The sequence below is a fragment of the Trichosurus vulpecula genome, chromosome 9 (assembly GCF_011100635.1).
Source record: "Trichosurus vulpecula isolate mTriVul1 chromosome 9, mTriVul1.pri, whole genome shotgun sequence".
NCBI lineage: Eukaryota > Metazoa > Chordata > Mammalia > Diprotodontia > Phalangeridae > Trichosurus > Trichosurus vulpecula.
Window position 1 is genome coordinate 41,683,264 of NC_050581.1, and position 22,807 is coordinate 41,706,070.

The 22,807-nt window shown below is 40.4% G+C and overlaps 1 protein-coding gene across 2 annotated transcripts in view; it reads left to right on the forward strand.

Annotated features, from left to right (window-relative positions):
* Window positions 1-22,807, forward strand: part of MUSK (muscle associated receptor tyrosine kinase) — a 208,486-nt gene that overhangs the window by 158,013 nt on the left and 27,666 nt on the right. For both annotated transcript variants that reach the window (XM_036739041.1, XM_036739042.1), the window contains 2 exons: window positions 10,485-10,491; window positions 20,383-20,558. In XM_036739041.1, the coding sequence (XP_036594936.1) occupies window positions 10,485-10,491; window positions 20,383-20,558 (183 nt within the window). The remainder of the gene's footprint in view (window positions 1-10,484; window positions 10,492-20,382; window positions 20,559-22,807) is intronic.

The window sequence follows — 22,807 nt, forward strand, 5'->3', positions numbered from 1 at the left end:
TGGCTGTGTTTTGCAACCTCTTGCACTGGGATGAATTCCCTTTCCCTCCTCCCCCCGTCCCATTTCTTCCTCTTTGGTTACACTTCAGAGGTTGATACACCTGTCACTGGGGGCCTATGTGTGGCTCCCTTGACGGATAAGTCCTGGGGGAATCTGTGTAAAGCCTTCCACGAAAAAGGAAACTTCTTTAATGACTTCCATTCCACCTCAAAGTCATCTGAAAATAGCTAGAACCAGATCCTCTTACCTTGCTCAGTGTTATGGAAACCATCCAGGGATCCATGTTGTTGTTCAGTCATGCCCTACTCTTCATGACCCCATTTGGAGTTTTCTTGGCAGAGATACTGCAGTATTTTTCCATTTCCTTCTCCAGCTCATTTTATAGATGAAGAAACTGAGGCAAACAGAGTTAAATGACCTGACAGGGGTCACACAGCTAGGAAGTGTCTAAGGCTGGATTTGAACTCAGGAAAAGTCATCTTCCTGACTCCAGACCCAGCAGTCTAGCCATAGTCAATTGTCAGGTGTTCACTGTAGTGTTGCATTGTTAGGCATCAGGAGACCTTTAGCTTATGAACAAATCCACCTTGGGCCAGAGCTTTAAGAGATCATTGAATCCAGAGGTTCTCAACCTTTTTTGTCAGTCATGGATCCCTTTAGCAGTCTTGCCTTCTCAGAACAATATTTTTCAATGCATAAAATAAAAATACCTAGGGTTACAAAGAAATCAATTGCATTGAAATATTTATCAAATTATTTATAAAAATTAAGTTCACATACCTCAGGTTAAGAAACCCTGATCTAATCCAACCACCTCCTTTTGTCAGATCAGGAATCCAAGGCCCAGATAGGCTAAGAGGATTGCCCAGGGTGGCACAGCCAGGAAGTAACAGAATGAGGATTTGAACCCAAATCTTCTGTCTCCAAATTCAGAGTTCTTTCTATTATACCAAGGTGCCTTAAGACGGCAGAATCAATGCACCACTGTGGGGAAAAGTGGAATTAGCCTAGCAAAGGTATCACAAAGAGGGATATGTATGATATTTGTTTTATTTTAAGGTTAATAAAAACTACCATGAGGCAGTGGGGCATACCAGCTAGGGAGTCAACCCCAAAGTCAAGAAGAATTAGGTTAGAGTCATACTCACCGGGTGACTCTGGGCAAGTGATATCTTTTCTCAGGGTTCTAGGCAAGTCTCTAAAATAATAATTGCAGGGAAGATGCCAAGTTGTATTGGTAGGGAGGTCTTCCTCACCAGGAAGATCCCCATAGCAGTGAAATCACAGGCCCAGTCTCTATGCCTATCCCAATAAGTCAACGGTTACGCATGAAACCTTTATTATGTGCAAGGCACTATGGGGGAAAAGTGCTTAGCACAGTACCTGGCATATAATAGGTGCTTAATAAATGTTTATTGACTGACTGACTGACAAAAAAAAGTTAACCTAGCCTACTATTGGATAGAGAGTCATCCTCAGAACTAGGAATACCAGGAATCAAGTCTCACTTCAGTCAAGCAGCTTAACTTCTCTGTGTTTTCTAGGCAACCCTCTAAAACTATAAATTGCTTAAGGTGCCATCTTGTATTTGTAGAAGGAATTTCCTCATCCAGGCATTTCCTGTACCAAATAAATCCCAGGTCCATTCCCTATTTAAAAAAAAAACAAATAAAAAAACCACCTCAGAATGGCAATGAGTATGGTGAATAGTAAGTTGGCCTCCTTTGAGTGAGAAAGACTCGGATTCAAGTCCTGCCTCTGACAAACTGCTCTGTCACCATGGGAAAGATATTTAATCTCAGTGCCCAAGGCAACTCTCTAGAGTTCTAAATTACAGAGAAGGTATGGCCTCGTTGGTAGAGGACACAATGGATAGAGGTCTGGGCCTGGAGTCATGGTACTAGTTGTGTAATCCTGGGCAATTCATTTAACCTCTGTTTATGTCAATTTCCTCAACTCTAAAATGGGGTTAATGATAGCATCTACCTCTCAGGATTGATGTGGGAATAAAAGGAAATGATATTTGGAAAACGCTTAGCACCGTACCTGGCACATTTTTGTTCGGTCGTTTTTCAGTCGTGTCCAACAGTTTGTGATCCCATTTGAGGTTTTCTTGACAGAGATACCGGAGTGGTTTGCCCTTTCCTTCTCCAGCTCATTTTACAGATGAGGAAACTGAGGCAAACAGGGTTAAGGGTCACTCAGAGTGTCTGAGGTCAGATTTACACTCAGGAAGAGAAGTCTTCCTGATTCCAGGCCTGGCACTCTATCCACTGCCTATCCATTCTATCCACCACCTGGCTGCCCTATCTGGCATATAATAGGCACTTTAAAAATGCTTGTTTCCTCCCTCCCTGTATCTACTGTCCGAGGCTCTAAATTGAAGTATAGTTGCTTCTTCCCATGCACATTGGGAATAGGAGTTTCCTCACCTAGTCAGAATTAATGAAATCACAGACCTAGGCCAAACTAAAAATGCAGTGATGTAGTAGGAAAAGCAGGACTTTGAGGGCCCACTTCTCTCATATCCTTCCCCTAATGCTTTCTAGCTGTGTGACATTGCTTAGGTAACATCTTTTCCTTGGCTTCAGCTGCCTCATTAAAAAAAGGGAGAGCAATGAAGTTCTTACTTTCCTAAAGGCAGGGATCTGGGACAGATTATTTCTCAAGTTTCCTTAAAACCCCAGCTTCTGTGAATCTGTGATATGTCTCACCCAAGAAGTCTCTCAAAGTATGCATGGGATTACCAAATATGTAAAGTGTTTATGTAACAGGAAGTGTCAGGCTTAGGAAAACTCACCTGGTGCTCAGAGCATGTCTCCAAAAGCGCTGCAGGCCAGAGTTCTGCCCAATATGAACCCTGAGAATGCTGACTTCACGCCCAGGACCCTGGATGGTGCTATCTGTTGTTGCAATGATAAGGCAGCCATTGGCTTCTCCACTCTGCACAGAGGATGAGAGAGAGAGTTCTCTTTAGACCTCCTGGCTCTTCTGTGATCACTGGGCCGCCCATCAGTGTTGGGGTCTCAGGATGGAGCTCTTCCAGCTAATTTTGTCCCTTGAGATATGGGGTATAGTGATAGTCCAGTATGGACTAAGGAACATTGGAAGATAAATGGATGGAAAAATCATTTATGTAGCACTTACTATGTGCATTATGCTTTATAAATATCTCTTCTGATCCTTATAACAAACCTGCTAGGTAGGTCCCGTTCAGTTAAGGAAATAGGCAAACAGAGGTTAAGTGACTTGCCCAAAGTCACACAGCTAATACGTGCCTGAGGCTAGATTTTAACTTAGGTCTTTCTGACTCCAGGCCCAGAATTCTATTCATTGTGCAACAAGCCTTCAAGTATGTGCAGCCTTAAAGTGCCTTTTGGATCCCCAAAGCTTTCATCTCAAACAAACAGTTTAACGTTCATTCAGTAAACTATTCTTTATGTTCGTCACACAGTAAAAAGGCTTTCCTCCCATTTAGGTAAAGTATGTCAGTCTCTGTCTTCTCCAGGCATCCCCTGAGCTATCACAGAACTTCATTCAGGGATACTAATTCAAGTCTCTCTAAACAGAGAGGATTATGGGAAAACAATGACGCACCTTTCCTCCATCCATCCTCCATGTGTCTTACTTCACACAGAAGCAGATCAGATGTAGTGGAAAGACCACTGACTGGAGTTACAGAACCTGGATTCAAATCTGGTCTTGGAAGCTTACTACTTCTGTGACCTTGGACAAGTCACTTAACTTCCTTGGGACTCAGTTTCCTTATTTTTAAGAGGAGAGGGTTGGACTAGATGGCCTCTGAGTCCCCTTCCTTCTAGATCTATGAAACCTAATGCAATATAATGCAAAAACAATACCCCCAAACCAACATATAAAGATGATGATATATCACCAGATTCACTTGGGAAAAACAAGATTTACATGTGTGTGTATATATGTATGCACATACACACATGTATGTATATGGAGACCTATGTACATATAAATGTGTATTTATGTGTATTGTGCATGTATGTATGTACATATGTATTTTTAACCAGGCCCCTCCTAAGAAATGAGAATCTCATTTAAGAAGATGGCCCTATACAAGTATTGAATGAGATAGCATGGTGAAGTGGATAGAAGGTCCCAAATTTGAATCCTGCCCCTGATATTTACTAGCTCTGTGACTTTGGGGAAATCCCTTGCCCTTGCTGAGCTTCCTCCTCTCTAAAATCGGAAGGTTCATTCCAGTAGTAGCCACCTCACAGAACGGTTGCTTCTCTTTTCTTTGCTCATTCAGCTTCCTCTGGTGACATTTTTGACATAAAAGAACTTATTTAGAACCCCAAAGTTCTACAATGAGAAAAGGGAAGCGTAGCCAAGGAAGTTGCTCAGAAAACAAGAGGGAACATGAACTTTTGAGAATGGTGACTTCTCATTCTCAGGGAAGCATTGAACATTTTTGAATTCAAGCCATTTGGAACTCATTGAGGGGTAACTTCTCACTCCATAGTCAAGCAGCAGGAAAACCTTCCTTTCCTGTTCACGTAGTCCAATGAGAGCAAATCTGTAAAATGTTTTGCAAAATTCTAAAAAAAAAAACGGTATCATCAATCCATGTAATAATATTCAATTTGTCAAATTTCCCTGTGGAAAGGGCAATGACTCAGTGTGTGCCCCGGGGTAGATTCAGAAATGCCTTTAATCTGATTCTATCAAATGAACAAAATGGCAGGCCCATCAGAAATATAGGCTTCTATTAGGAAACGACCCCTGTACCTAACATCATTTTCCCAAAGTGATGATGCATGCAAGGCAATGTTGAAAAAAGCCAAAGGAAGATCTTATACAACCTTCCGTCTCGGGATATTTTTGTTCATTTTTCATCTTCACTCTAGTAAGGAAACTGGAGATGAGAAAAGCTGGAAGCAAGAAGTGCCTGAGAAGACATTTCTGACTGGGCTTTTTTTTCTTGAGGGTTTGGATGCCAACAACAATAATAAAAATAAAACAACTCACATCTCACTAGGCATTTTCCTCCTGGTTTCCCAAATCCCGGTGTATTGCCTGAGGGAAATTAGAGCCACATGTTCCTGACACATTCCCATTTGCTGTAACTCATCAAAAGGCTCTTTCATAAGCATGGCTTGAAGTGTGAGAACCTGGAGGAGCAGCGTCTTGAATCCCTTTGAACCAGGAAGTTACTTTCCTCACCCTTACCCCCTCTTCCCTAAATCCTAGCTCCCAAAGGCTCAAGTTGCATCCTAAATTTGGAACCAGGTCAATGTGAAGGGGATATTTGGCAAAAAATGTTCTCCTTGTCCTCAGGAGAACCACTTGGCAGTCTGACGGAAATATGGTGGGTTCCGGGAGGGAGATAGCATAATATAGGAGAAAGGGTACTAGACCAAGGGTCAGTGGACCCAACTTCTAACCTACTTCTACTGTGTATTAACTATGGGACTCCCTGTGCCTCTCCTAATCTATAAAATGAGAGGATTGGTTTAGGTTAAAGGCTGTTAATGTGGATCCATGCATAGATTTCAGGGTATCCATGAACTTGAACAGGGGGAAAAATTACATTTATTTTCACTAACCTCTAACTGAAAACTAGCATTTCCTTCAATTATTTAAAAACATTATTCTGAGAAGGGGTCCATAACACGAAATAAGTAAAACCCTGGTTTAAATACTATTTGCTGTCCCAGCCAATGCTAAAATGTTGTGATTTTATGAGGACATTCCAAGGTCTTTGTACTGGGGATAGTCTTGGAATAGGGGGCATCAGAATAAATAGACTCAGTGATAGGGGAGAGAATTACTTTCCTATTATTAAGTCTTCCTCAGGGATGACCATAGACCCTGCCCAAGATAATGAAACTCAGTATTTTTCCCTTATTGATCTGATCTCTGGAACACAAAGCAGTTTTTATGGTTATATTCCACCTCTCTCTCTCTCTCTATAGATATAGATATAGATATAGATATAGATATAGATATAGATATAGATATAGACACACACGCACATTATATATATCATATCTATCATATATATGTGTGCATATACATATGTACACGGACATACATATATACGTATCCATATATGCACACACAATGTGTGTGTCAGTACAGTGAATAAAGTGCTAGATCAGGAAGACCTGAGATCAAATCCAGCCTTAGACACTTACTAGCTATGTGACCCTGGAAAGTCATTTAATCTCTCTCTGCTTTAGTTTCCTCAACTATAAATTGTGGGATAATAGCATCTACCTTCCAGGGTTGTTGAGAGGATCAAATGAGAAAATATTTGAAAATTGCTTAGTATGGTGCCTAGCAAAATTTAGTCACCTAATAAGCATGCTTGCTTGTCTCTTTCCTTCCTCCCATCCCCTACTCCCATCTCCTCCCCCTCATCCCCCACATCAACCTTCCAGTCTTACAGTGTTCACATTTTTTGATAGGCTCAATGGATTTGAAATTTATATAAATAAATTTAATTATTAATAATTAGAATTAAAATTAATTATTAATTATTAAATCTACCTTCAAGGTAGAGTTTTTTTCCCCTTTATAAAAGGGTTCTTAACCCGGGGCCTATGAACTTAATTTGTTTTTTGGTAACTGTAGTTCAATTTAATTGGTTTCCTTTTTAACCACATGTACTTTATTATATGCATTTAAAACCATCATGCTGAGATGAGGTCCATTGGTTTTGCCAGATTGCCAAAGGGATCCATGACATACAAAGGTTAATGGCCACAAAATCTATCTCCAATATCTTATTTGGAGGTTCCCCAGAAACAGACTAGTTTATACGGGCAACCAAAAAATGTGCTGGATTTGAATAAAGAACAAATGACTTTTTCTAGCTCTTTCACTATGTGACTTTGGGCAAGTCACTTAGAGTCTCTGGGGCTGAGAGACACTGCTTAGGTCTCCTTCCAGTTGCCACATTTTGCCTATGTCACGTGTTCCTCCGTGGCCACTGCCCCAGCACCATTCTTTGCTTACCAGGTACCCTTCAGAGCAAGACTCATGGGTGAGGTTGTCATCGATCTGCCCCTTTCTGTCTAAAGGCCAGGCCTCCCCAAGCCTAGGGAGAAGGCATCTGTATCACTCCTGCAGAGTGATCCCAATCCTCTGCATCAGCAACCTGCAAGTCCAGAAGTCAAACTGAATTGGCCAAACTAATACAAAAAATTGGAGACAAGCTGTATTTTGAATACCTTGTCCACATTTTCCAACACACACAACCTAAAACTGGCTTGAACGCTGAACACTGAAGACCCTCAGTATGTCCACATTTCATCAATAAGAGATTGTAAAAGGGTTAAGTAAAGAAACCCTCTTAAGAAGTTTCAATGAATGAATGTTCTTAAACAAGAAAGATCCATATCAGAAAAAAATTGCCTTGGAGGTTTGTCAGAAGCCAATCTTGTCAACCACAGAAGATCAAGAGCAAAATCCACTAAAAACCACAGGGATGCTAGGAACGGGATTTTTTTTGCTCCATTTCAACATTTTTCACTAAGGTTCAGTATGTAAAATTAATGTGAACATGAGTGAATGTTACTTGTCACTAAAGCACAAAGTATCTTTACTTTGTGAACAGTCTCAGTTCTAAAACAAGATTTCTACATCTGCTTTATATGACCCCTGAATGTCTGTCTATCCCTTCCTTCCTTCCTCCTTCTTCCTTCCTTCCTTCCTTCCTTCCTTCCTTCCTTCCTTCCTTCCTTCCTTCCTTCCTTCCTTCCTTCCTTCCTTCCTTCCTTCCTTCCTTCCTTCTTTCTTTCTTTCTTTGTTTCTTTCTTTCTTTCTTTCTTTCTTGGCATTTGTGGTTAAGTGACTTGCTAGTGATATCTAATAAGTGTCTGAGGTCAAATTTGAACTCAAGTCCTCCTCACTCCAGGGCCAATGCTCTATCCACTGTGCCACCTAGTTGTTCCTAAATGTATTTCAAAATGCTTTGATTTGTTGCTTATATTGAAAAACCGGTGATTTCCAACTGCATGTGTACATAAAGAACTTGTTTCTTAACCAACAACATTTTAGACCTCACCTGAACTCTGCATGAAAGTATATTATGAATTGGACTAGCTTAGTTTCTTTTAGATGTAATTAGTACATGAATTAGAAAGAAAATGGTTTTTGCAAGAAACGTGATTGTGGGTTTAAGAAACAGGCAAAAGGTAAAATTTAATAAATTGGTATTGCAGGCAGGAATTGTTTCTTCCTTCACCAAGCTTCTCATGAAATCTCTGTATTGGAGTTGCTTGCTGAACAATTATGCAATTGTAACATGCCTTTCACTTTAGTTGAGCCTGGCACTGAATTTTCAGAGGGGCCCACTTGTTTATTTAATTTATGGTAAAGAGTTCTGTGATAGCGAACTAATTTTTGTATTTATAAGGTTAAGTGAATTTTTCGAAGCTATTTGAATGTATCGACTCTATGAACAACATTTATTTCTTCAGCATTTAAGGCTGCTTAGTTAATGCTTATGATGGCTAGGCAAAGTTGTGCTAGATGTGTTTTTACATTAATTAAAGTTATTACTTGTTTAAAAAAAAACAAACCTCTGAGTCTCAGCTTCCCATCTGTAAAAAGAGGTGGGATTGAGCCTCCAAGTTTTTTTCCAACTCCAAATTCAACCATGACCTAAGCTCCAGAAAAGAAATAGTATGTGTACACACACACACACACACACACACACACACACACACACACACACACGGTTATGTTTAGAATCTGAAATATTAAGAAAGATGTTAATGGCCAACTTTCAAAGTTAGGTACTAAAGACAAACTTCCTTTTAAAAAAAAATCATTAAATAGTTTTCTTCCAGTGACATAACAAGGCTAAGCCTATTTTACTGACTTTTCTAGATAAGCTCAAAGAAATTCCAAATCGTAGCTCTGTTTATTTGTTGGTAAGAATGCTTATTTTCACATGAAAGAACTTCATTAAACTCCCAAGGTTCTAGTAGAGGGAAATGTGACTGAAGAAACAGCTCTGAAAATCGTGGGGGAACATTAATTTGCAATGGTGGTGACTTCTGAACAGCTTTCCATTCTGAGGGAAGTATTGGACATCTTTAAATTGAGGCCTTTTGCAACTCGCTGAGGGGCAACTTCTCATCATTCCATAGTAAAGCAACAGGGCAATGGACTAAGACCCAAAGCAAGGCAGAAAAAAGAAACTAAACCACAGCTCTGAGGTATAAAGAATTTCCTCACCCTGCACCCAACTACTCTCTATGATTCTGAGGAGAAAATGGGAGTTATTTTTTCTTTATATAATTTCCTCTACTTCTTAGACAGTCCTGAACTTCCTCTATGCTTGGTGAAAAGGAAATGAAGAAGAATCAATAGGGAAGCAACATGGTATCGTGAATAGAAAGCTGGCCTCACAGTCAGGAAGACTACCTCTGACTCATAGTGGTTGGATGAGCCTAGGCAAGTTACTTAACCTCTCATTGTGCCAAGCAATGTTTTAGGACTCTAAGATTCATGGAAGGTGCTAATCTGTTTTGATAAAGGAAGTTCCTAACTAGGAGTTCTCTATGTGGATGATGAAAATACAGGTCTGTAAAAGAGGCAAGGAGAAGGGTAAGGGGGGGGGGGGGGAGAGGAGAGAGAGAGAGAGAGAGAGAGAGAGAGAGAGAGAGAGAGAGAGAGAGAGAGAGAGTTGATAAGTAGATAGACAAGGGAAGGAAGAGGCATGTTTGTGGGAAATAAATAGAGGTTGGTAGCAACAGATCTACACCTGCTTGAGCCAGTAATGCACCTGAAGTCTTCAGAAGGTCTGAAAGGGACTGTGGCAGTTCATGCTAGACAACGTAATGCCCACAGGGAGGAAGAATGCCGTGGGCTACAGTGCTGCCAATGTTCACAACTGTGGGCACAACAATTATATTACTTCTCCTTGTTTTTCCTCTCCTTCCAGTGATCACCCCATCTTTATTGGTGAAAAATACCTGGTGGTGCGGAGAATAGGTGGAAATTAATTCCACCTACAAAATCAGTATATACTGATGACACTAAAGGTTAACTCTACCTACTGATAATCATCAGATCATCAAGAATTCGGGTGGCCAAGACCCTCTCATTGCTCCTTTTCTCCCAAACTCATGTGTCAACCTAGGGACAAGCCTTAAATGGATCTGTGATTATAGGAGACCTCAGAGGCCATCTAGTATAACTTCTCACCTTACAGATGAGGAAACTGAGACCCAGGAAAGTCAAATGACTTGCCTGAGAGCATAAAGGATGTAAGCAACAAAGGCAAGATTTGAATCCAGGTCCTTTGACTCCAGAGGCACTACAATTTCCACTGTGACCCACATCTTCCAGTAACTTAGAGCCAAAATTTCTCAAAAGGTTAAAAATTATCTAGTGGTAATAGAACAAAGAAAGCAAGAACTCACTAATTCTTTTTCTCTTTTCCTCCTTCATCTGGTGGCTGCCTGTGGGGCCTTCCTTTCCTGTTCACATAGCGTGGAGGTAAGAAAATTGCTCAATGAGAACATTATTCTTTGGGTGAAAATGCATTTTAAAATGCTTTTTCTCGTTCTTCTCTCTGCCACAATTTCATCCCTGAAGATGAATAAAGACAACTTCACATTGAATACAGCAGGATCATTCCTAGTTTCTACTCACAGAGCTCCCCTTCATTCACTGGTGCCTACAGTGTGCATAGCACTGTGTTAGGTGCAGTCAAAACTTTACACAATGGTTTTTATATTCCATGAACTTATAATCAAATCTGGTAGCTAAGGAGGTTAAATTCTATTGTACTTACTTTAATACATCCATGATCTCTGTGTGATTTAGTAGAGGCCTCAGAATTGGGAAGACTTGGGTTGGACTCCCACCTCTAACTCTCAAGAGTATGACTCTGGGAAAGTCCCCCAGCTTCCCAACCTTGGCTGTCCTATCTATAAAATGGGAATAATAACATTTTCATTGCCTACCTCACAGAATTGTTATGAAAAGGAAAAAAATGCTTTGTAAAAATGTTTTTAATTAAAGAACCAAATACAATTTTATTCCCCAGGATATAAATGTCACCAAAAAGTTATTATAAAATATTGATTTGATATATTTTGGCCCAACGAAGCCATTCTGACATGCATATCCTTTTCTTTAAAATTCACATCCAATATAGCTTCTTCCTCAAAATGTCTATCTCTTTTTATTCATTCCTCTAAAACCCTCTTCCTGATTTTTCTCCTTCATGTCTCATAATCTTTTTTAAAAATTAAAGCTTTTCCCCCTTATCATCACTATGACTTTCCAATGTCTTCTCAGCCCCCAAAAGAATTCTCCCTCAGAAACTTTAAGGCTAATTTCCAATAAAGGTCTTTTTGTCTTGTTAGTATGGCTAGTCTTGTAACCCTGCCATGCTTTCTCATCCTGTTTACATTTTCCCATATTTTCTCATATTAGAGCCATCTGAAATTAGCATTTCAGAGGTACCGAGGTAGTACTTGGGCTATCCATCTGTGAATAACAAAATGAATTTAATGACAAGGTGACAATACCAGGGCTGTCAAAAAAGGCAGTATCAGATTTAAGGCCAAATGAGTGTCAGCAGCAATAAATTCCCTCAGCTCTTGTCTCTTCCAGTTGTGAAGCTAAATGTAAAGTGTTGGGTGTTCTACAGGCATACGAAAAGGATTTCAGGGAGAGAAGCAAGGACAGAAAGCATTGTTTTATGCGATGTAAAAACAAGAAGTAATACACTATAACAGAAAGATGAAGAGACAGTCAAAGACCCCTGGGTACCTCTGAAAATACCAGGAATGTTCATTCAGCAAAGTCAGCACTGGTTTGTTGTTCCCTACTATGCAACCACTAGATTTGGGGGATGGGAAAAGAAAGCAGTGAAGTAAAAGATAATGGTAGGTAGAAAGCCCTGAGAGGGCTGGTGAGCAACATTTAGAGCATGAGGAAAGCAAAGCTAACAAATAGTGCCACTGACCATTCCAAAATAGCAAGCATGTTGTGAACTGATCTCTGTGACCTCCGTTCAACTGGTGGAATGAGCAACACGGACAGCTGCTGTGATTACTGCTGCTCCCCAGCTCCCTGGCAGAGACACTGAGTTCCACATAGAAGATCCATTTTGATTGGGCAAGGATTCGGCTTCTTCTCACTTTGCAAATGACAACTGTGGAAATCAATGGGAATGCTTTGCATTCATTTTCTGTCCAAATCCTGGCTAAGAGCTATGAGAATATTAACCTTGGAGTGAAGGGGTAGGGATGGGAGAGGGACAGGAGCTAGGGAATTACACTGAGTGACCCTTCAAGGAAACTGATTGTTGAGTTTCCCCCAGTGAGCTGGGAGACTGAAGGCTTAAAGAATATACCTTTCATATAGAAAGGTAGAGGGAAGGTAAACCTCTTATTGGGAGTGGCAGGGGGAGGCTCAGGCAACTAGGAAGGACATCCGAGATTGTGGCCTTGTAACAAGAGGCCTGCTTCCTGACCCCTTTCACAAGCCCTGTGGAACTGAACCAAGCACACAGTGTTGCAAGAAGTTCCACAGAGCAAAGGAACCAGATAGTGGTTTGGCCAGGTGCCGTGGGGTTGTATAGCCAGCCACTAGAACTAAAAGAAACCAAAGCACCCCAAGTCATTTTTGGAAAGTTGTCACAGAGATTTCCTTCTGATTAAGGAGAGACAACACATTGCATGGAATGTGGATGAAGGGTAACTTGATTCTCAGCAGTAGAGCTGGCCCACTGTGGTACCCTGAACAAATCTCCCTCATTTCTTTCTGACTCAGCATCTTTACTTTAAAATGAAGATGGCAATACTCATTCTTTTGTCCCTTGTTATATCCTTTCCTGGGATGTGCCATCATGGTTGGAGAGATCCATTTTTTACAGGGAGAGAACAGTCTAAGTCATTTACATTAAAGTCACTTTCTGAATATTTAGCATTAGTAAGATTGTACTAACCAAATTTCCTGCTCTGGAACTCTACTATTTGCAATAGTGAGGCACAGAATCAGAAGGGAGATTATAGACTGCCTAGTCAAAGCAAAATAAGAATCCCTTCTACCAAATCCCATCATGGTGTTGTCCAGCCCCAGTCTGAGGATCATTCCACTTCAGTACAAATAGCTATAATTGCTTAAAACAAACAAGAAAGACTAGCCATGCCTGAAATAAATCTGCTTTTCTACAGCTTTCATATGGTGCTCCTAATTCTGCCCTCTAGGATCAGACACAATAAATACAGTCCCTTGCCCACATGACAGTCCGGGTCATGATGTTGACCCATGACTCTGGCTGTCTCTCAGGCCTGGAATGCCTTCCCTCCTCCACTCCAACTACTGACTGCCCTGGCTTCCTTTAAGTCCTAACTCAAATCCCACTTCTTTCAGAAAACCTTCTCCAATTCCTCTTAATTCCAGTGCCTTCCCTCTGTTAATTATATCCTATTTCTCCTGTATATAGCTTGCTTTGTATTCGTTTGCATGTTGTCTCCCCCATTAGAATGTAAGCTCCAGGAGGGTAGGGACTGTCTTTTGTCTCTTTTTGTATCCCCAGAGCTTAGCACAGTGCCTGGCACATAGTAAGTACTTAATAATTTTTTTAAATGGAATGTTGAATCTATAGTCCACAAAAAACCCTAAATATTTTTTCAAAGCAACTACTGTCTGGCCATGTTTCCCTATCCTCTATTTGTGAAGTCGTTTTTTTTTTAAAACCAGGAACAGAACTTTACTTTTCTCTCTATTAAATCACATCTTATTTGATTCAGCCCATTATTCCAAACTGTATATTTTTGGACCCTGGTTCTGCCATACAGTATGTTAGTTCAGCTTCTCAGTTCCCTGTCCTCTGCAAATTTTACCAGTATACATATATGCCTGCATTCAAGTCAATGATAAAAATGTTGAACAGAGTAGGGCCAAGGGCAGATTCCTGGATCCGTGACATTTGTCCAATTAGACCTCAACCCATTAATGACTTTTCTTTGAATGGTCTGGCCATTCAAATAATATCAAATCCACTTAACTGTAATATAATTTGTCCTTATATGAATAATAATTTATAATAATAATAAATAATTATTTCTTCACCTTACTCAAAATATACCATGAGAAATTATTAAAAGTTTTGCTGATATATAAGTATATTTTTTATTAACAGCATTCCCCTTATCTGGTAATGTAGTAACCCTAACAAGAAGGAAATGAGGTTAGCCTGGCATCACTGTTCGTTGAGTAAACCAAGTCGACTTTTAGTGCTCATTGCTTCCCTTTCTAAGTGCTTAGCTATGACTCTCTTAATAATGTTTCCTCGAAATCTTGCCAGCTATAGAAGTAAGTTCATTGCTCAGTAATTTGCAGATTTCTCTTCCTTTTTTTTTTTAAATTGGGAAAACATTTTTCCCTTCTCCAGTTCTGCGGCTCCTCTGCTTTTTCCCAAAATTTGTCGAAGATCATCAACAGCTGCTCAGAATAGCATCTGCCAGTTCTTTCAATACTTTAGGATACAAATCATCTGGATCTGTTGACTGGAACTCCTTGAGAGCAGCAAGATGTCATCTGACTGTCTCCTAATTTATCTTTAGGGAACTCAATGAATATAGCAATACACTGTCTCAATGGGTTATGTTAAATTATGTTCAATTCAAATCTTTAGCTTGGTATGCAAAAACTTTCACAATCCGGCACCACCCTTTCTTTCAAACCTATCTCATATACAGACTGTCCCCTGTGGCCAATCTGTACCATTTACCATTCACATACATTCCTTGCTTTTTTTTTTTTTTGTCTCTGTAATCTTTTCTGTCCCTGGAATGTCTTCTTTCTTCTCCCCCATACTATTTTGTATGATAACCATTTTTACATGTATTATATCCCGCCTACTGGATGGTAAAGTCTAGGAGGGCAGGAGCTTTGTTTCTACTCCTTATCTCCTCTATGTCCTATGATGGTACTCTGCACACAACAGAGGGACTGGATCTATATCAGGAGTTCTGAATAAGGAATTTCCTTTACCAACACAAGTCCGCACCTTCTTGGTAACTTACAGTCTTAGAGAGTTTCATAAAGTAACTGAGCATTTAAGTGACTTGTTGGGGCCATGCAACTGGGATGTGTCAAAGTTAGGTCTTGAACCTAGGTCTTCCTGGATCTCAGGTCAACTCTCTGTGGAAACCAATTATATTGAAATAGTTATCAATATAGAAAAACTCGAGTTTATGGACCCTAGGTAGGAAATGCTGTCATGTAACAAATACTGAGTTGAAACAAATTCCAATCTTATATGTAAAGTGATGACTGCAGTAAGTAGATATTGGCACGGCTCTTTTTTTTGGCTCTCTGGTTTTTCTCCTGCCTCTAGGATACATATTTGTAACAAAATAGTCCGAATGTCAAGTAGCTGCATGTGCTTGGAAACTTTGTTCATTACTTTTTCAGTAAACTGCACCAAGAGGATCCAGGCTACTGCAGTACCTATAGAGGGGAAGTTTGCAGGGCTGTCTTGGCAAAGGATGACCTTGTTTTCTACAACTCCACCTATGGGGACCCAGAGGACACCCAAGAGCTTCTTGTCCAAACCATCTGGAATGACTTGAAGGAACTGAGTTCGCTCTGTCGGCCAGCTATGGAGTCTCTACTCTGTAACCACGTCTTTCAGGGGTGCAACCACGTTGGATTTATACCAGCTCCTAAGCCTGTATGCAGGTAAGAGATTTTCCACTGGTTGGTATGTGCATATACATGTTTACTAGAAGAAACCAGGGATGATATTTCATAAAAGCAGAAGTTGTGAGCCAGAGAGAACCAAATGACAAGCTTTTGTATGTTTGGAACAAAGTATATTTGGCCCATCAATACTATTCCAAATTAGGTTTATTAAGCCTTCTGTGTTAATGACAGGTGGTGCTGACTGGTCATGGAAGAAAAAGAATAAAAGAGTTTTCCTGTACTGTTAAATATGAAAAATAATGTTATGGTGATTCTTTTGGACAGGGGTGGGGAATAAGGTTGTACATCTGTAATTTCATCAGGGTAGTGAATTCCCAGTGTGGAGACTCCCTTCACTGCAGCAGATCATCCACCACTCATCTGCAACTTAAAGTCTTAGAGAGCTTTCTGCGGACAGTGTGAGGTTAAGTGACTTTCCTCAGTTTGATGTCAGAGGTGAGAAAGAAGGAGGGAGGAAAAGAAAGAAGGAAGGAGAGAGGGGGGTGGAAGAAGGGAGGAGCACGTACTATGTGCCAGGCACTGAGCTAAGCAAATATTATCTCATTTGATCTTCACAACAGCCCTGGGAGGTAGGGACTATTATTATCCCCATTTTATGGCTGAGGAAACTAAAACAAGCAGGGATTAGGTGACATGTCCAGGGTCACACAACTAGAAAGTGTCTGAGGTTGAATTTGAACTCGGGTCTTCCTGATTTAATGCCCCGTGATCTATGTACTGAACTACCTAGATGCCACTGAAACAGGACTGGAACCATCCCAGGGCTTCCTGACACCAAGGCAGCCTTTAATCCAATACGCCTTGCTGCCTCGCCATGTTACTCATTCCATTTATCACGGATCATCAAGAAAACTCTAGGACCCTCCTTCTAAGTCCACTTTGGGGCAGTGGGTAAAGCACCAAATTTGAAGCTAAGAGAGCTAGATTTGAATCCTAGATCTAACACTTACTAGTTATGTTACCTCTAAGCCCATTTCATCATCTGTAAAGTAACCCCTAAATGTATATAGTGCTTTGGCGCAGGGAGCAGAGCACCAGCCCTGAAGTCAGGAGGACCTGAGTTCAAATCTGGCCTCAGCCACTTGACACACCTACTAGTTGTGTGACCTTGGGCAAGTCACTTAACCCTAATTGCCCTGCCTTCCCCCCTCCAATAAATAAATATATAATTTTTAAAAATAAAAGATTTGGTGCAGTGGATAGAGCGCTGGCCCTGGAGTCTGAAAGACTTGGGTTCAACTCTGGCTTCATATACTTACTAGCTATGTGACCCTGGGCAAGTCACTTCACCCTGATTGCCACCACCATCTCTCCCCGCCTTCCATCCAAAAAAAGAAAAACTCTTTGCATAAATGATCTCGCTAATGGAGAAAAAACATGGTATAATGGATAGAGAGTCAGGATGACCTCAATTCAAGACCCATCTCAGAGATCTCAGAGATCCCCACTTGGTCTAAGACTATAAGCTGCAAAACAATCATTGATCTATCTGCACTGGGAGATGGAGTTAGCTCAAGAAGAGCCTCCTATTCCAATGAAACCATAGGATCAGACAAAAAAAATTATGATGGAGATAATCACATTTGCTCTACCTGCCCTAATACATGGTTATGAGGAAAGCACATTATGAATGTGAACTGCTCCAGGCAAAATATATTCTTGCTCAGGCCTGCAAGCGATAGAGTACAGAGTACTGTGGGCACATACTTCTCCTCCATCCCCTACCACCACTTTCTCTGTGACCTGACTGGCAAGAGGCAGAACCTGTCCGTTAATGTCCCACATTTGCCAGAAGTTTTGGATTTCCCCCATCTAGGGCTTATTTCCTATCTTCCAATCAGTTCATGTGAGGTCCTGCAGCCCTATAGTCATCTGTAACCAGAGGATTCCCTGCCTATAATAAATAAAAGGTGTAACCTAGTAAAGGAAGGTGAAGACAGCTACTCCCCAACCTTGTCAACAGCACCCCATCGTAACCCACAATCACCATTGCTGTGGATGCTGGGATAGTTATCATGCTTATAAAGTGACTCAAGGGCTTTTAACCAATTACACTGTCCTCGGATCAGATTGCCACAGCACTCAACAATACTGACACCTGTTTGATGCAAATAATTCATTAGGTTATAAAGAGGTTTTAAAAACAATCATTTATATGGGCTTGAAACAAAGCCAATCAGGCATACTTTAAAACTATTGACGTTTTAAAACAAACATCCACAAACTATTATCCAATAACAACTTTCTCTGGTGTTCCCTTTCCATTTTCTTTATATCTGTCTACTTATTCCATACACACACACACACACACACACACACACACACACACACACTCTTTTAGAAAGGCATGTGAAGCACCATGGCATGTATAATGGATAAAGTCAGGAAGACCTGAGTTCAAGACATGCTTTTGACACATAGTAGCTGTGTGACCCTGGGCAAACATTTAATCTTTTAGTACCTCAGGCAACTTTCTTTTTCTTTTCTTTCTTTTTTTAAATATTAATTTAATTATTTTTAGTTTTCATCATTCACTTCCATTAGTTTTAAATTTTCTCTACCTCCTTCCTCTCTCCCCTCCCCAAATCAGTATGCAATCCAATATAGGCTATACATATACATTCTTCTTAAATATATTTCCACATTAGTCATGTGGTATAGAAGAATTAGAATGAATGGGAAGAACTATGAGAAAGAAAAAAAACAAAACAAAAAAGAGAGCCAATAATATGCTTCAATTTGCATTCAGACTCCATAGTTCTTTCTCTAGATGTGGATGGCATTTTCCCTCATGAGTCCTTTGGAATTGTTTTAGGTCCTTGCATTGCTGAGAAGGGCTAAGTCAATCTAAGTCACACACTGCGGCTGTTACTGTGTACAGTGTTCTCCTGGTTCTCTTCCCTTCACTCAGCATCAGTTCATACAAGTCTTTCCATTTCCACGTTGTTCTCAAGTCTGCCTGCTCGTCACTTCTTATAGCACAATAGTATTCCATTACATTCATATGCTAAAGCTTGTTCAGCCATTCCCCAGTTGATGGGCATCCCCTCAATTTCCAGTTCTTGGCCACCAAAAAAAGAGCTGCTATAAATACTTTTGTACATTTGGGTCTTTTTCACATTTTTATGATCTGTTTGGGATACAGCCCTAGAAACTGTATTGCTGGGTCACTCAGGCACCTTCTAGGACTTTAGGACAGTGGATAGAGTGCCAGGCCTGGAGCCAGGAAGACTCATCTTCCTAAGATCAAATGCGACCTTGGGCAAGTCATTTAACCCTGTCAGTCTCAGTTTCCTCATCTGTAAAATGAGCTGGAGAAGGAAATGGCAAACCACTCCAGCACTTTTCCAAGGAAACCCCAAATACGGTCATGAAGAGTCAGACATGACTGAAAATGACAGAAGAGTTGCTGATCTGTCTTAGTGGAAGGAGTTTCCATATCAGGCGTTCCCTATTTTAATAAAATCACTGATCCAGACCTACACAAATCCAGACCTACACAAAAAATAAGTAGGCATTATTTATGTACAAACTCTTTTTCTGATGTTGCTTTCTTAATTTTGCACTATGACATTTTTATATTCCTCATATTTGTCAGTCTCATTGGAACCATAAGCACTCTGTTAGGGTACCCAAAGGTCTTGGTGCAATTTTGTTTCACACTTTTAAAACTGCACTAAAATTTTTGGGACATTGTGTCTATCACAGTTTGTGCAGCCAGCCCTCTACTGTGGACATTTAAGCAGTTTGCAGCTTTTTACTGTCACAAATATTTCAATATGAGGGCAAAATGGAGTTGTAGAGATAAGAGGGCATATGATGTAGAAGAAAGAGAATTAGATTCAGAAAACCTAGGGTTAGGGTCAGAGCTGGAAAGAACCTGAGAGGCCATCTAATCCAATCTCACTTTACAGACAAGGTCACTGAGGTCCAGAGATCTGAAGGGACTCACTCAAAGTCACAGGAGAGGGTTAGGGATCAGATTCGAACCCTGATCATCAGACTCCAGAGTTAGAGTTCTTGCCACTGTACTGTGCTCTTTTGAGAGACCTAACCTTTGGATATTGGTCAAAATCCTGAAGGGAGAATCAAAAATGCAGCTAGCAAAAATTAAGAACCCAGGAACTGCTGTCCCAGATTAAAGCTTGGCAATATGGAGACACAGAGTAGGTCAGCAGAATGAATGCTGGAACTAGATTCAAATCCTGCATCTGGCACTTACTAGGACCATGACATTAGTCATAATTTATAACCTCTCTAAATTTCAGATGGCCTCTGAGATTTGTGATCCTAATTCTAAAAGAATCTATTTACTGAAGCTAATTATTTCTCAACATTCTTCTAAAATGATTGACCTTGGCGCTTCCATGCAAACATATAGCCTTGTTTTATACCATATTTATAGATACTCCCTGCTTTGTAATTCTGGGCTGTAGAATTACTTGTGTTGAAAAACCAAGCTATGCCACTGGAATACCCAGGATGGAAGACTGTGTGTTCCCAATAAAGCTTCCTATAACTTAGAATAAAAGAATGAATTCAAAACCCTTTTTGGAATGAGAATCAGCTACACTGCCCTGTTGTTTTGAAAACACAGTATATAAATTATACCTTAAATGCTAAACAGTCCCTCTCACTGTTCTCCATAAAATGTTTTAGAGAGCACTGCCTGGCTGTAAAGGATCTATTCTGCACAAAGGAATGGTTGACACTGGAAGAAAAATCCCACAAAGGCCTGTACAAATCTGGATTGCATCTGTTGACTTTGCCTGAATGCACCAAGCTTCCCAGCATGCACAGGGAGCCCATGGCTTGTACATCAGTGCCACATTTAGGTAATGCAGAATCCTCTTGTCTCAGGGGTTCTTAAGCTGCAGTCCATGAATTTTTTTTAAATATTTTGATAACTGTATCAATATAATTGGTTTCCTGTTTATTCTTATGCATTTTATTTCATGTATTTAAAAATATTATTCTAAGAAGGGATCCACAGGCTTTACCAGATACTAAAAGGATCCATGACTCCTCCAGAAAAAGATTAAGAACCCCTGCTTTACTTAATATTTAGAAGAGACTAAGAGGGGTGTGTTTCGAGAGCCAGGTTACAGGTTAACTCTTTCTTCCCTCAAGATAAAAGGAAAATTTGAATACCTAGTTTCAAAGGTCATTGTAAAAAATGAATGAATTCAGTCAAAACCTGTTGGAGGCTTCATCCTTACCTGGAGTCCGGCCTTACGTCAGAGTGGCTCTTTACAAGATCTGAGTAACTTTCTTTGGAACTTTGAGAGAAAGAGCTAAGACTTGCCCTGGGTTGACCTAGTCAGGGGAGGGAAGGACTAAGATCCCCTTTAAAAAAAAAAAACAAAAACAAACCAAAAAAACCCTCTCCAGAGCAGCTTGAAGCAGATATTTAAGCAAAAATCCCCATTGCCATGTGCTTCAAACTGCTGACCTCATCAAACAAAGCTGATCACCTCCAAGTTGCCATAACGAACCTTATAAGTGATCATGTGGCCATCCCAAACATCTGGGGTGATTTCGGGAAATCTGTGCTTTCCCACTACATACTGTAAAGCTGAGAAATGATTTATATTTCTTAATGAGTTCTCACAGAATAATTGGAAAACAAACTCTTCGCTTTTTTTTAATGTTCACCCTTCTCCCCCTTCAGATTTAAAAAAAGATAACACAACAAGTAAGTAGATTTGTGTGTGTTCTTGAATCCTTGTGTGCATTTCATTGGTGACCTGCATGCTTCTTTGCAACTGTTTCTTCACCTTAATCAAAGAAAAAAAATGGAGCTCCAAAGGCCTTGGAGCATTTATACATAGTATAGAACTTGTATCCGATCATTTGATGGTATAAGTGGCTTAAGCTGAAATGTACAATGTGATTAATATAGCCCCCCACCCAGGACTGAACCTAGGATTCCATTCCCCAGGTGAGGAAACTCCCTCCACTAATACAAGCTGGCACCTTCTCTGCAACCTTTCAACTAAGAGTGCCTCCCAGAGTAGTGGTAACAAACTCAATAGAAATGGAGACCACTAAAGGGCACTGGGGAGTATTGTGGGCTACATGTGTCTGAAGCTGAGCACCTAGAGCACTAATAGGTTAAATGACTTGACCAGGGTCACAAAGGCAATATGTATCAGAGGCAAAAATTGAATCCAGGTTTTCTTGGCTTTGAGGCTAACTTTGTATTCACTACTCTATGACTACTTCCCAGTTGTTAGGGAGACCAGATGGTAGAGTGGATCGAGAACTGTCCGTGGAATCAAGAAGATCCGGGCTCATGTCCTACCCCTGGCATTTAATGGGTGTGTGACTCTGGACATATCTCAGACTAGAATTTTCTGGTCTGTGCACCAATAGAGGAAGTTTGTCACTGGGAGTTCCCCACAATGATGAAATCGTGGAACAAGGAGAAGGAAGAAAAGAAGGAAGAGGGGGGAAAAATAAACTGGACTTGACCGTAACTGCTATCTGAAGTATCTCTGTGACCTTACAAGGTGACAACCTTCTCTTAGTCTAAGTTTCTGCTTATGTGAAATAAGGGTGTTGAGCCTTCAAAGCCATTTGGTACATGGCTCCTAAAGGTCCTTTCCAGTGCTGGGGTTCTCTGAATTTGCATTAAGGCTTTAACGATCTGATAAAAGTGCCCTTCTCATTTTCAGTGCATGATTTTTGCTTATACAGAGAAAGTGAAGGATAACTGGTTAATCCAGCCTCTGTGCTGGATTTCTCTACACTCAATGTCAAAGGAAAGACCTGAAAACATTGGATGAACCCCCTGTGGAGGCTTTATGGGAGGACATGAGAGTTGCAGAGGAGGAGAGTGCATGAAGAAATTTTTGAACTTCCTTCTCTGAAACATCTGTATCAGTGAGACCTAATCAGATCTCACTGAAAAGACTCATAGATCCACTGAAGCAGATTTAGGTTCCCCCAGTGCTAATTGCAGATATATAAAATTATTCCTATAGTAAGCTGTGCCCATGATTCCTTCATTATAACTGTGGGTATTTCTCTAATTCTTTCATTGTTAGAGGCATCTACTTCTCCAAAAGTACAACTGATACCT